Source organism: Nannospalax galili, unplaced genomic scaffold (genome assembly GCF_000622305.1).
Source record: "Nannospalax galili isolate Female #2095 unplaced genomic scaffold, S.galili_v1.0 scaffold85, whole genome shotgun sequence".
Taxonomy (NCBI): Eukaryota; Metazoa; Chordata; class Mammalia; order Rodentia; family Spalacidae; genus Nannospalax; species Nannospalax galili.
The window spans coordinates 2,504,123-2,517,330 of NW_008358866.1; the positions used below are offsets into that span (position 1 = coordinate 2,504,123).

General features: G+C 37.9%; 1 protein-coding gene across 2 annotated transcripts in view; it reads right to left on the bottom strand.

Annotated features, from left to right (window-relative positions):
• The window catches only part of Kiaa1324l (KIAA1324 like), a 189,148-nt gene that overhangs the window by 31,744 nt on the left and 144,196 nt on the right, over nucleotides 1-13,208 (bottom strand). For both annotated transcript variants that reach the window (XR_003847682.1, XM_008822474.1), the window contains exons 15-18: nucleotides 12,331-12,504; nucleotides 9,962-10,151; nucleotides 7,798-7,894; nucleotides 6,861-6,962 (exon numbers count right to left, since the gene is read on the bottom strand). Coding sequence is in view for 1 of the 2 variants with exons in the window: in XM_008822474.1 (XP_008820696.1) it covers nucleotides 6,861-6,962; nucleotides 7,798-7,894; nucleotides 9,962-10,151; nucleotides 12,331-12,504 (563 nt within the window). In the remaining variant the exon portion in view is untranslated. The remainder of the gene's footprint in view (nucleotides 1-6,860; nucleotides 6,963-7,797; nucleotides 7,895-9,961; nucleotides 10,152-12,330; nucleotides 12,505-13,208) is intronic.

Consider the following 13,208-nt stretch of genomic DNA (forward strand, 5'->3'; position numbering starts at 1 on the left):
CAGGTTGTAATTCTAACTGGACTTAAAATGACTTCCATAAATGACTCGACTCCTCCTCCCTCTGCCTCATGCTTTCAACCTTTCCAATTTGAAGCTCTGCTCTACTTCTTCACTAGGTAGAATGAATAAACTGAGACAACAATTGTGGGACGTTTAAAGCACTACAAAAATACAGAGGACCATTAACAAGGGTTACGTTCTAGGGAATTGGCAGTACAGAAACAGCAGCAAAAAATGAAAATAAAAAATCAAGACACTGGTGAAGTTTATAAGTTTATCATTAAGCATCAAAACACTAAAATGCCTATCCTCGGTAAACCTCACTTTTTAAAAAAAATACTCTTTGGTTAAATGTCGTTCAGAACTGATTTCTTAATTCTTTTACCCCATGTTTTACTATTTGAGGCATCCAATCTTGATTCTTTATTATAAACTTGAATTTCAGAGTTTGGATAAAGCAAAACATGTCTTGGTACTCAGACTGTCATGTGACTTGGGGCTGATGACTCCCTCGGCTTTGGTTTTCCATAAACAACCTATCTCTGCTGAAGATGCCTGGTCATAGACAGATGGTCTTCTTGTGTTAGATCCATAAAATATCATCATATCTTGGATAAATTGTGTTTGAAAAAAGTATGCTATGAATTTCTACAACTCATAGATATGAAATAGTAATAATTTCAATAGCTCTTATTTATGGAATAGCTCTTCATTTATAGAATGAAAATAGAAAAAAAAGTACAAGAAAAAAACACTTTATTTTACAAAGAGAATAAAAAAAACAAACAGAAAAATAGATGAGCACTTTACTGCCAAATACCTGAAATTCTTTTCCCTTTGATTACCTGTGCCACCATCCGCACCTACCTCCTTCCAGCTGGAAAGCAGGTGCCACAAGCTGTACTTCTTTCATACCCCCTGGGTTATTTGATCAACACAGAATCAGTGCACAAATGATAAGACTGTGAAAGTTGGTGAGCAGCTGGGACACACAGGGCTAGACTTCTACAGAATTGCCAGGTGGGCTGTCAATTCTAGATGAATAAAAGACCAACTCCAAAGACAATCAGATGGATCTCGATTTGGATTTTTTAATGAAGAAGGGACAGACTTTATAGTTTACTTCCTTGGTGTTTGATGTTGCCTATGAGTTGGGATGATGCTGGTGGTATGCAGGAATTCAAGGGGATCTGTGCTTAGGAACTTGGGTATTCAGTTTTAAAATGGGATACATCTCTTGGGGAATAATTAAACAGATCAATGAGTTACCAGTATCATCTTTCAAGTGAATCATCTTTCCTAAAATAGATTTACTTGATCAATATGCATTCAGGGATCAGAATCTTTTCTGATGACTAAATAATCCATTACTAATTGTAGCATGGTTTGTAAGCCAGTGTACATTTGTTTCACCAAAACTTCATTCAGCATCCAAATTATCTATATCATCAGTATCTTTCTGACTTTTCTCGAATTAGTTTCAGGAAGCTAGAGGAAAAGATACTGTCTTGTCCTCGAACATTTATCATGTGGGGCCAGGGCACTGGTATCATTGTTGAGATGCTTTTAATGGGGATTTACTGTGGGTTTCATGGACTCCTCCATGTCAAGGTGTTCGGACTGTCATTCCACCTGCTGCTGCTGACTCCCCTCAGCTGTGGCTCTCTGGAAACAGCCTTTCTCTGCTGAGGATGCTTGGTCATTGGCAGAAGGTCCTCTTGTGTTGGATCCATAAAACATCAATTTTGTTTGGAAAGGTATGAATCTCTATGACTATGTCTTAAGACTATTTAATCTACTATAGCAAAACTCACTAACTTGAATATAATGAAAATTTATTTCTTACATTTATAGAGACTGGGAAGGCCAAATCAAGGGGCCAGGGCTTAGGTGTTAAGTGAGGGCTTGCCTGCTCTGTTTCATAAATGGTGCTATTTGGGCGTGTATCCTTACTGGCAAAGGGACTAGCTAGCTCTTTGGGGCACCTTTACAAGAACACTAATCTCACACATATTGTTAAAGCACCATGACCTAATCACCTCTCAAAGCCACTGCTTGCTAATACCCTCAGTTTGGCTTTGGCATTGTGATGGTGCTTTGGCATATGGGCTTGAGGAACACAAACTGCCAGACTTAGTCAATTAAGTTGAATTTTTTAATCACAGTTTTTAGATCCCTGGATAGAAAAGCATATCAACATCTTGCAAGTACTCCCATTTCCAAAGAGTGCATCTTAGGTTAATTATCAAAAGTCAGTATCTGATGAGGATCTGGAAAAACTCAACTCACTCCCCTGTCCTTTTATCTATACATTTTATTTTTTTCTGTGAGAAAAAGAATCAGTTTTTTTTTACCCCTATTTCAAAATTGATCTTAAGGGGCTGGAGAGATGGCTCAGCAATTGGGAGCACTGACTGCTCTTGCAGAGGACCCGGGTTCGAGTCCCAGCACCCACATGGTGGCTATGAACCATCCCTTAACTCTAGTTCCAGGGGAATCCAACACCATCTTCTGACCTCCATGGCATTGCACGACACAGGTGCACTCACATACATGCAGGCAATATACTCATACACATAAAATAAAAATAATAAAATATTTTTAAAAATAAAATTGATCTTAAAACTTTGTTATGTGATGTAATCCCATTAGCTTTAGATTACTCATTTATGTCCAAATTGTGCAATTTGAGCCATTCTATACTAAAGATTTTCCATTTCTTGATCATAGTGATTTTCAGCTGTTTTCATGAATGTTCATAAAGTTTTTACATGCCTGTATACATTTTTGTTCTAAGAATGTTTTTGGTCTTAAGCGTTTGAGTTCTCTTACTCATTTAATTACTCTTACAGAGATTTAGATATCTATTATCTGGCTGTGAAGGTTCAGAGGAATAAGATAAGGAACCCATTTAGTTTTGTTCTAGCTCTTAATTTAAAATGAATAGACTTTTCAGCATTAATAGTTCTTCTCCAATGTCTCAACCAAATACTGCATTAGAGGCCAATAAACCTGATAATTTTGATATAAAGACTGCATTTGAGCCTGTAGTATAAACCCTTGGAGTATTCAACCCTTGAATATTATCAGGATAGAACTGGGAATCATCCCTTTTGTGCGACACAATATCCTCAGAGGCCACAGTGGTGAATGAATGAAATGAATTTGGATTTTTAAAGAGGTTTTAACAAACAATTTTAGACTGACTGATAAACAGTCTATGAAACTAAACATATTCATAAACTGGGAGGCAAGAAAGAGTGAGAGATGAAGATGATGCCTTTACTTGAACTCATAATATTATGAGTATTTGAGGAAAGACAACTCAGTTAAGAGAACGTACCAGCAACTTGTAGATCTGCTGAGCTGTTACCTGGCATAAATGTTCTGCTTGCCTCTTTGCCTAATGTGCTTCTTGGCAAATGTTTGCTCATGAGGAATTGCAGGAGGATAGCAAGAAATGCCAAAATGAAAAGGCATGATGCCATGGAAGAACAAAAGGCATCAGAAGATCATTTCATCCTTACTGTGGTGCTTGATAGCTATACAATCTCTGGGCCTCAATGCTTCCTCCTAGATGAAGCAAGTAAGTTTAACTCAAGGATCTCACAGACATTACAAGAAACCTATTATCAGAGTAAAATGGTTCCCTCTTCCAGCTTTTAACAAGGAGTTTACATAATCTTTTTAACTCAAATTTCTTTTTGAAAGCATCATTTTCAGAAATAATACTTAAGTATACATTATTGCTAATGAAAGGAGACCTCAGTTCCATATCTACCTATGCTCCTAACTTGAAGTTCAAGAGGCCAGGTTATGGGCTCATCTATTTAGATCTACTTAGGAATAGTATCAATCTCTTGTGAAAGTAATTTAGTCTGTGCCCAAGGAGCAAACTTGATTAGAAAAAAATTCTGAAAAGTCTTCTGCAACTGTGAGATTTCATCTTCTAGAGGCATCACACTGTTAAGTTTTCATCTACAATGCCTCATACCTCCCGGCATTTTGTGGAATCAGAAACCACATACATTTGCCAGGTCACACAGACAGGTTGAGGATTCTACTTGCAGATGAGTAGGCATCCCAGATAATTTTCTGCTTCCTCTCAAGTTCACCTATGACACAAGAACATATACTTCCCTTTTCTCTCTATTCAGACATTTTCATTTTTCCAAGGGCTGAGGGTCTTTTGACAATTTTCCTGACCACAAAGACTGAGACCCAGTTGGCATTATTACTATTAAAGTTACTTTTGCTTAGTTGACTAAGAAGAAGGATTCCTGATGTGACAGACTGCCAAGCTCTCACTCAAGGAGAGATTTCTTGATCATCAACAGGCATCTCAGGACCAAGTGTCTGGTTAACATCTCTTTTCCTTGGAGATTTTAAGGCTTCCCACCACCACCCAAAGCAAAATAAGTCTTCTTCACAAGTAGCCTGAGAAACTTGGCTATTAATTTCCTATTAATAGGAAATCTTTATTCATCCCTACAACAAGAAAGAAAGAAAGAAAGAAAGAAAGAAAGAAAGAAAGAAAGAAAGAGGGAGAGGGAGAGAAGCTCATCATTTGAGGGCAAGCTGTTGTTTTTCCTGTTCTGATCCTTGAGCTCCCCCTTGTGTCCTGATAAGAAATTGATTTAAAAGAAAACTGAAGGTCAGCATTTAGAGACTATGGGGCTCAGCAGCTCCCTAGAGCAACTGTATGTATACCTCAGTGAGCATCACAACTACAAATACACTTTTATCAAGATAAAGATCTGAAGGACTCTGCCATTAATCCTACATTATAATTAGCTTTTCAGAAAACCAAGCTGCAAAATATTAAATAGAAAATATGTTTTTGGAAAATAGAATAAGCGAAATCTGTAACATGTTAGTTAATGCAAATGGCCACTCAACTTTAATATGCTTCACAGTTGCTTATATTTTTAGAAATAGTCCCATTCTCAATATTCTAATATTCTGTACATTTTATAAATCAATTTTTAAAATAGATATCCTAAGATATTCTGCTTCAGGTGATCCGAGAAACCCTGGGAAAGACAGTTAGGTTCTCTAAGTGGCAAAGATTGCCAGAGGTCAAAAGAGAAACTTGGTATTTTTTTCTCTTCATGAGAGAAAACTTGACTTCCAGATGCCATCCTTTAACCCCATGAGGGTATGTTTTATTTATGCTAAAGCATCAAAATTCACCCTGGAAGAGTCAGAAGATGATTATTTCCTGCAGGTCAGACCTGATCTTTAGGATAACATCTGCTTGAATTATCCTGCAGAGACTGGATGAGGCTTTAGGAGCCATCCAGGTGGACTCTAAAGGTCAGGCCCAAAGAGGTTAGTTGAAAAGTCTGGAAAAGGACTTCAGGAGAGTGGCAGTAAGAAGAATGAGCACTTGAACTCAGAATATCATGATGAAAGACACATTTCTGTTTCTGTAAGCTTTGCACACATCTTCCCATAAAGATCAGATTGCTGTGTGGACCCTGGCAGGGAGAGGAGTAGCGGGGTTCTCTGAAGCTCAAAAGTATCCACTTCTCCCTGTTCCTCTAACTGCTGCCTGTTCCTCTGTGTGCCTCTCATCACATTCTTCTCTCTTCTCACCTTGAGCAAGTGAAATGAACAGTTCACCGGTAGAGATCTCTAAACTAAAGATGCAGTTGGTGAAAAGCAAATGCTCTGTGCCTCTCTCCCCGAAATAAATAGGAAATATTGTATCACCATTGTTGTCAGAACACATAACAGTGTAAGGTTTAGACCAGCATTTTCTAATCCAAATGTAACATAAGCAGGAGAGTTTAAAACTTCTCACATTAATTGTAGAATTACAAAGAAATTAAAAACATAGTTTTGAATGCTAATCAAACTATGATCCTTAGGTTAACCCTAACAAGAGTTGAAACATTTACATACTAAACGACAAATGTCTGTGGAAATAATGGGATACCTAAGTGTCCCTCATGGCATGAAAGTAAATTATATTTAAATTAATAGTTGTCTGGGGCTAGAGAGATGGCTCAGCAATTAAGAGCACTGGCTGCTCTTGCAGAGGACCTGGGTTTGGTTCCCAGCACCCACATGGTGGCTAACAACCTTCTGTATCTCCAGTTCTAGGGGAATCTGACACCCTTTTCTGACTTCCATGGGCACTGTATGACATGGGTACACTTATTTACATGCAGGCAATACACTCATAAACATAAAATTTAAAAATAATAAAATAAAACATCTAAATTAATCATTTTGGGAGGCCAGGAAATTGCTGTTTTCGTATTCTCACCAAAAACGAACTGGATCCATAAAATATAGACCATAGAGAGCTGGTACCTCAGTGTCAATCAGGTCAATGATGTTCTACAGGCCACTTCTTGCTGATGATTCTGTTACAGTTTCTCTGAAACCTGAGCTTAAAAATGGATTCTTAACAGTTTCTACATTGGCCCCATCCCCTAACAGAGAAAGGAGTCATGACTCAAAGGGAAGTAGCATTACTTAGTCTAGTTAATTGCTGATCTAGTACTAGGAACCAGGAAAGTTCCTACCCAGTTCTCAAGGAAACTGAGAGCAAATAGTGAGAATAAGTACAGAAATGCAAACATTGTAATTTTTTATTACCTAAATCATTTTCCAGAAAGACGCTGGAAGCAAAAGGGACAAAATGATGTCATTAGGAAGGCTGGGAGTAGACGAGATTGACTCCTAGTAAGTGTGCCCTGGCATATCCCTACAACAAACGCACTGATTCTTTTGTTCTCTTTATGCTTTATTTCCATAAAGAATATGTTTTTAAGAGTAAAGTCCAGGTGTTTTTGCATCTAAGAATAAGTTCAAATGTACAATAATCCCATAGGGGGAAAAAAGAATACCTGGGGACTGAAATCACACCTGCACCAGGTTTCGTAGGATTACACCTCATTTTCACAGCAGTTGATCGGCCATTAATACAAGATGTTGTAGTTGTGGAAGACCTGTTATAAAGCAAGTACTCTGTCAAAGATCAGATATACTACAGACTTCATACAGATTAAAAAAGACAAAACATCATATACAGAATGGCTCTCATGCTCCATGAACAAATGAAAAGAAAAAAATGTGTTAAAATTTAATAATTTGGAATTTAACATAAATTCAGCTTACTGACTTTGAAAGTTGACAATCTCCCAAGGTGCAATGATGAGCTATTATCAAGGCATTTAATAAAATTGCTATAATTTTTAGCACAATTATAATAAAACCTTTTCAAAGGAAGGAGGGGTCATTTCTACTTAGGAAGATGTTTTGATGTATGAATAATTACTGCTTAGCAATGAACTAAAGTCCTATAATTGCCTAATTTCAAAGAATATATGTATATGACAGAAATTATATGACTCTCAAAACATTCCATGTTTCTTACTTTTACTAATTAGTGTAATGTCCAAATTTCATTTACTTATTAAGTACAAGCTTCCCCAAAAAGCAACCCGAAGTGACACTGCACCTCTTTCTTGCAGTAGGAATTTATAATCCAGAATGAGAAATGTTGATCTTCTTTAAGGGAGTGATGCTAGGTAGGTTGACCAGATTCCAGTGGATGGGACATCCAGGGACACAAACTTGACATATAGGCCTTAACATATATGACAAAATGCATGAAATCTGGTGGGGGGGTATGGGGGTGCAGATAGGGGAGGGGAGTCTAAATATGATTAACATGTATTATATGAAATGGACAAAAATTCAATTCAAAATAGGGGACAATCCACAGATTTATATACGAGTTTTTTTATTTAAAAAGTAGTCACAGGAAGTATCTTTACTTACTTATAAAAGAAATGAACATCTGGTATTTGGCTTGGTGAAACTGAGAACATATCTTCTTTGATATTAATGTTTTGCAAGGTAGTTTCAACTGTGACTCCTAAATGACATTGGAAAGGAAACTATTAAGCAATATGAGAAAAGTAGATTTATTTAGCCTCTGTATATCTCAGTAAAAAAAGCTTTATTTTGACAACTGTCATTCTACCAGAAACATTATGTTAAATTAAGACATTTCTGATAAAAATAAACTTTTCAATGTCTCCAGAATAAAAGATTCTAATGCCTAACTTTGTAATTTAGCTTAAGTCATTTCACCACTCTGGTCATTTTTTCTAGAATCTGTAAGATTCACACAGTGATTTAGGTAGTTTCTAACCTTCTGGTTCTAATATTTCAAAAATTTATTCCTATTAAAATTATTATCTTCTGCTGAGTTTTGGCAATCAAGACAGGCTCACATTCAGTATAGAAATGTTCATGTCACAAATAAAAAATATGTGACAAGCTAATTCCGTTGTGTGTGCAAGCTACTCTACAGCCTGAGGGAAAATCTTTTAAACTCAAGACAGCCTGAGCTATACAGTGAAGCCATGCTACACATCACCCCATCCCCTGAGAAAAAAGGGGGCGGAGAGCCCTAATATTTTCCAGAAACAAATCCCAAAATTTGCTTAAGCAGAAAAGTGAGGCTCCCCCCTGAATCCTCCACTGTATCTTTTAGGTAAAATAGTGATGGAACTGAAACTCTGGCAGTAATAGTATGCTTTGCTTCTAAAATAGTGTGCAAATCTGGTAACTGACCTTGGTGCTGAAATTTGAAGTTCAGTTCATTTGGAGTCTGCAACGACGTTCTCAAATCGGGCAGCACGTCCAAATCACCAGTCACCAAAGGGGCTTGTTAAAACCACAGGTTCCTAACCCCCTTCCAGCAGTTCCAATGAACATGATTCCTAAGAATCACCAGGGAACTGAATTCCTCTTAAAATTTTCCTGTCTGTCAGGACCTCAGACAGAAGGAACATATAAGAACAGTTCCTCACCTTTGCTATCAGCTTACTTTTGGCATAAGAATAGGCAATGAAACACGGTATTATACACTATGGCCTAAATTTAGATTGTGTGTGCTTGCTATTCTTACTTTGCTTTTTACTTTCTTTCTTATAAAGAATTTTTTATTGTTGGGGAGGGTGTGCATCCGTGTGGGTATGTTCATCCATGTGCATGCATGTAGAGGCCAGAGACTAACTTCAGGTATCCTTTTTTCTCTATTTTGTTTTTTGAAACAGGGTCTCTCAGTGAACCCAGCTGGACTAGCTGTCGAGCAAACCTCAGGGATCTACCTGTCTCTGCTAACACTGGGGTCACAGCGTGTACTTCCACACCCAGCTTTTACAATGGTGCTGGGTATCTGATCTCAGATCCTCATGCTTGTGTGGCAAGCAATGTACACAAAGCCATCTCTCAGTCCTGTTTGCATTCCTTAAACTATTTTACCCTTAAACTCCTAAAGAATCTGAATAATGGCACATATTCTTCAGAAAACTACATCACATGTAAGTAGATTGTGCTGGATAGCTTTAGTGTGAACTTGACATGCCTGGCTTGAGGGAACCTCAACTGAGAAATTTCCTCCATAGGACTGGCCTGTGGCCATGTCTGTGGGGCATCTTCTTGATTGTTGAGTGATGTGGGAGGGCCCAGCCCCCTGTGGATGCCATCCCTGGGCAGGTGGGCCTGTGTTGCATAAGAAAGCAGGCTGAGCAGGGGCCAGGGGAGCAAGCCAGTAAGCAGCATTCCTCCATGGCCTTTGCTCCAGCTTCTGCTTCCTGGTTCCTGCCCTGAGTTCCTACCTTAGGCTCCCTGATGAACTATGATGCAGGAGATGTAAGCTGAATAAGCCCTTTCCTCCCCAAGTTGCCATTGGTCAGAATATTTTGTCACAGCAATGAAGAAACAAACTAGAACATAGATACACACTTTCAGAATCTTCTTGTACTGAGATTGACCAACAAATCCCACTCTTGTGGGCTCTTTAACCATTTTCAAAATGGCAATACAGAATAACTTGCAGGTCTTAATAATCTATGCTAAACAATAATACAATGGCAATGTATTGTTACCATAATATTAAAATAAATACATGCTTACCTAAAAGGAAACTTACCTAAAAAAGTATCTGCCAGAATGATAGACTGGGATGACAAGGCTGCTCGGAAGCCCTTACTTTCAGAAGGAATAATAGTTGACTGGCATACAAATGCTCCAATCAAATTTGTGTAATCATCTGACCCTGTCACCATTTCCTTTACTGTAAAGTCTGATATATTGTTGGTACAGAGAGCCATCTTTCTTCCCTAGGAAAGCAAAATCACAGATAAAAGGCTTATGGGGGGCCAGTGTTTAACCTAAATCTCAAGTGAGCTTCTCACTCTATTAGAATGGGCTTTCTCCTCAGCACAGAGATCCTGATATAATTGCTCTGGGGTGACACTCAGGCATCAGTCTCAAGGCAACTCCAATGTTTAACCAGAGCTGGGAGTCACTGCAGTTATCCCCTTACACTGATCCTCTCACTACAGACATCATTTGTTTTGAATGAAAGTCATATAACTCCAGGCAATAAAAGTCACCTAAGAAATGTTCACTTCATAGTTTAAAAAGGCAAACAGAGAAACCGCAAACTGCTGATGAAGGTTTGGATTCTAAGGAAAAAAACTCGCTTTCCCGTCTCCTTCATAAGTGTGGCAGAAAGGTGATGTGAAATCTGAAGAGGGGCCAAAGCCACATTGCTACATAGCCTAGGACATCTGAACTCTAATAGTTGATCATTGCAAGTTACCTACTCTTAGATGCAATGATGCATATCTGCCTACAAAATAAATCTGAGAGAACACAAGAGGTTAACTTTTCCACTCAAGAGAGTTAGTTATATGTTAGCTGTATTTATATAATATGTTTAAATATACTGTAGACCCACTACAAAGAACTATAGCTTGCTCCCTAATTTCTACAAAGAAATTCTAAAAAGTGGGAAAGCTATTTCATTTACCTTAGAGTATGTACTATTAGGCATGAAGCATAAATATTTCTCTTTCTTAATGCAACTTGCATTTCTAATTTATAAAATTTTTCTCCCTCCACCAAGCCTTCTCATCACAATACAGGGGGCAATATATTTTTACAGTTTCAACAAAATTGTTAATGCCAAAAATAATGGAACTAGCTGAGAAGAAGTGCTCGGGAAAGAAAGAAAAAAGAACAGAGGCTAAAAGAAAACAAATGAGAATAAAAAGGAAGTTGGGAATGGTTCATGCCTATAATCCCAGGACTCAGGAGACTGAGGCAAGAGGACTGCCATGAGTTTGAGGCTAGCCTGGACTGCATACTGAGTTCTAGGCCATAATGTGCTACACATCAAACTTCCCTCAAAAGGAAATAAAAGAGAAACAGAGAGAGAATGAAGACTTAAAGACCAGAGAAGGCAGAAAAGACGGCAGTAATATAGACAGAAAACAGAATAATACAGTAGAAAATGGAATTAATCTCATTCATTGCTTCACATTTTCTCTCTCATATAAAGTTGTTTAATCTGCATTCATTTGTTGAGTGGAACGAATGACCAACCAGCCTAGTGAGTATGTTAGATCGCCACCTGTAAAGTCAGGTCAGGACATGACAGGACACGATTTCTTGGATATGGTGAATGAAATAATACCATTATTGTTCTTGGTAAATACTTATACTTGTTTTGTAACTTTTCTAATTTTCTAATAAAACTTCAACAATAACAACAATAACAAGATTTGCCTTCAATATACGCAGGCACCATTCAACTGGCTGGATCCAGATAGAACAAATAGGCAGAAGAAAGACTTCCTTTTCCTTCCAGAGTCTGGCATACTCTCCTGCCAGGGCCATTAGAACTTCAGGATCTCTGACACTGGGACTCCAGGACTTGTACCAACAGCCCCCAGGTTCTCAGTCTCCAGCTTCTTTCTGTTCTAGGACTTTTGGACTTGGGCTGAGCCATGTTACTGGTATCCCAATAGGGTGTCTGGCTTACAGGGACCCCATAATTATATGCATCCACTCCTCTAATAAATCCCTCTCATATGTGTGTATTATTTTCTATCTCAAGAAATTTTAACTAATACAGTAAGCAACAATAAAGATTTTCAACCATAACTGCCTGCCTAAATTTTTTAAATGGTGAGATCTGTAAGCTTTACTACTTGTATCCCTTCCCACTTTTAAGGGAAGGAAGGCAGAAGGGAGGGAGGGACTCAATGCACTCAAGCCATTGCTCTAAGACTTGGAGTTCATATGATTGGATTATCTTCTTGACTAAGAACCAGGTGAGGATGCCCTGGTAGAAAAAGCTGTCAACATGGCAGAAAGCAACAGAGGGTTTAAAGAAAGCTCCATTCCTAACATCAGCTGTTAATTCTCATAGAGATATTGCTGGTTATTAAACACAAAACACACCTTGGAACTGGATTACAGCTCCATCTCACCCTGATAGCCAGATCTCACCTCATGCCCACATAAACTGATATTGAAGAAATGGAAGTATTTTGTTCCTTTGGAGGTGAAGCTGGGGCCATTCAATAATGAGCCCACACTACTGAGGTTGCTGAAGTCATAATGTAAACTCTGATTTTCTTTTTCATGGTAGAAAAAGCAATCACTGTAGCAAACTGAGTGGTCCTGAAAGATGAAGAAACAAACAATATTGCATGAAAGAAGGTATTAACTGCTATGAAAAAAGTTCTAAGTATAAATTTCTCAGTAATTTTTGCTTAGTTATATTTTATAACATTAATATAGAGGATTTCCAACCTGTAGACTTCTCTAAGAAAGTTTGGGAAAGTCATAATTTTTTAACATTTTATTTTTAGTATTTCTATTTTATGTGCATGCATGTATATGCATCAATGTTGTACAATGCCCACAGAGGTCAGAAGAGGGCATTGGATCCCCTGAACTGGAGTTACAGACAGTTGTTAGCTGCTGTGTGGGTGCTAGGAACCGAACTTTAACCACTGAGCCATCTCTCCAGCCCTAAGTCATGATTTTTCTCTAATCAGTGAAATCTTCTCAAATTTATTATGGGATGGCATTCTTAAGAAATAGTAAAAATTTCCTGCGAGGCTAGTTTGTGCAGACGATAAAACTTTTTCTCCTTCATCCATCATGTAGTATTACTTTTCACACTTAAAATATTGTAAGACATACTTGCTGCTTTCCATAAAATGCCCATACCCAGCTTATAAAAGCAGTTTACTTGCTGTCTCTTGACAGTGCACAAGAAATTACTTTTAATACTTTTGGAAAACATTCTTATTTAAGCAGTTTTCCTCATATTTTATGTCGCTAGTAGCTAGCACTTTCATGGCACATACTGAATGCTC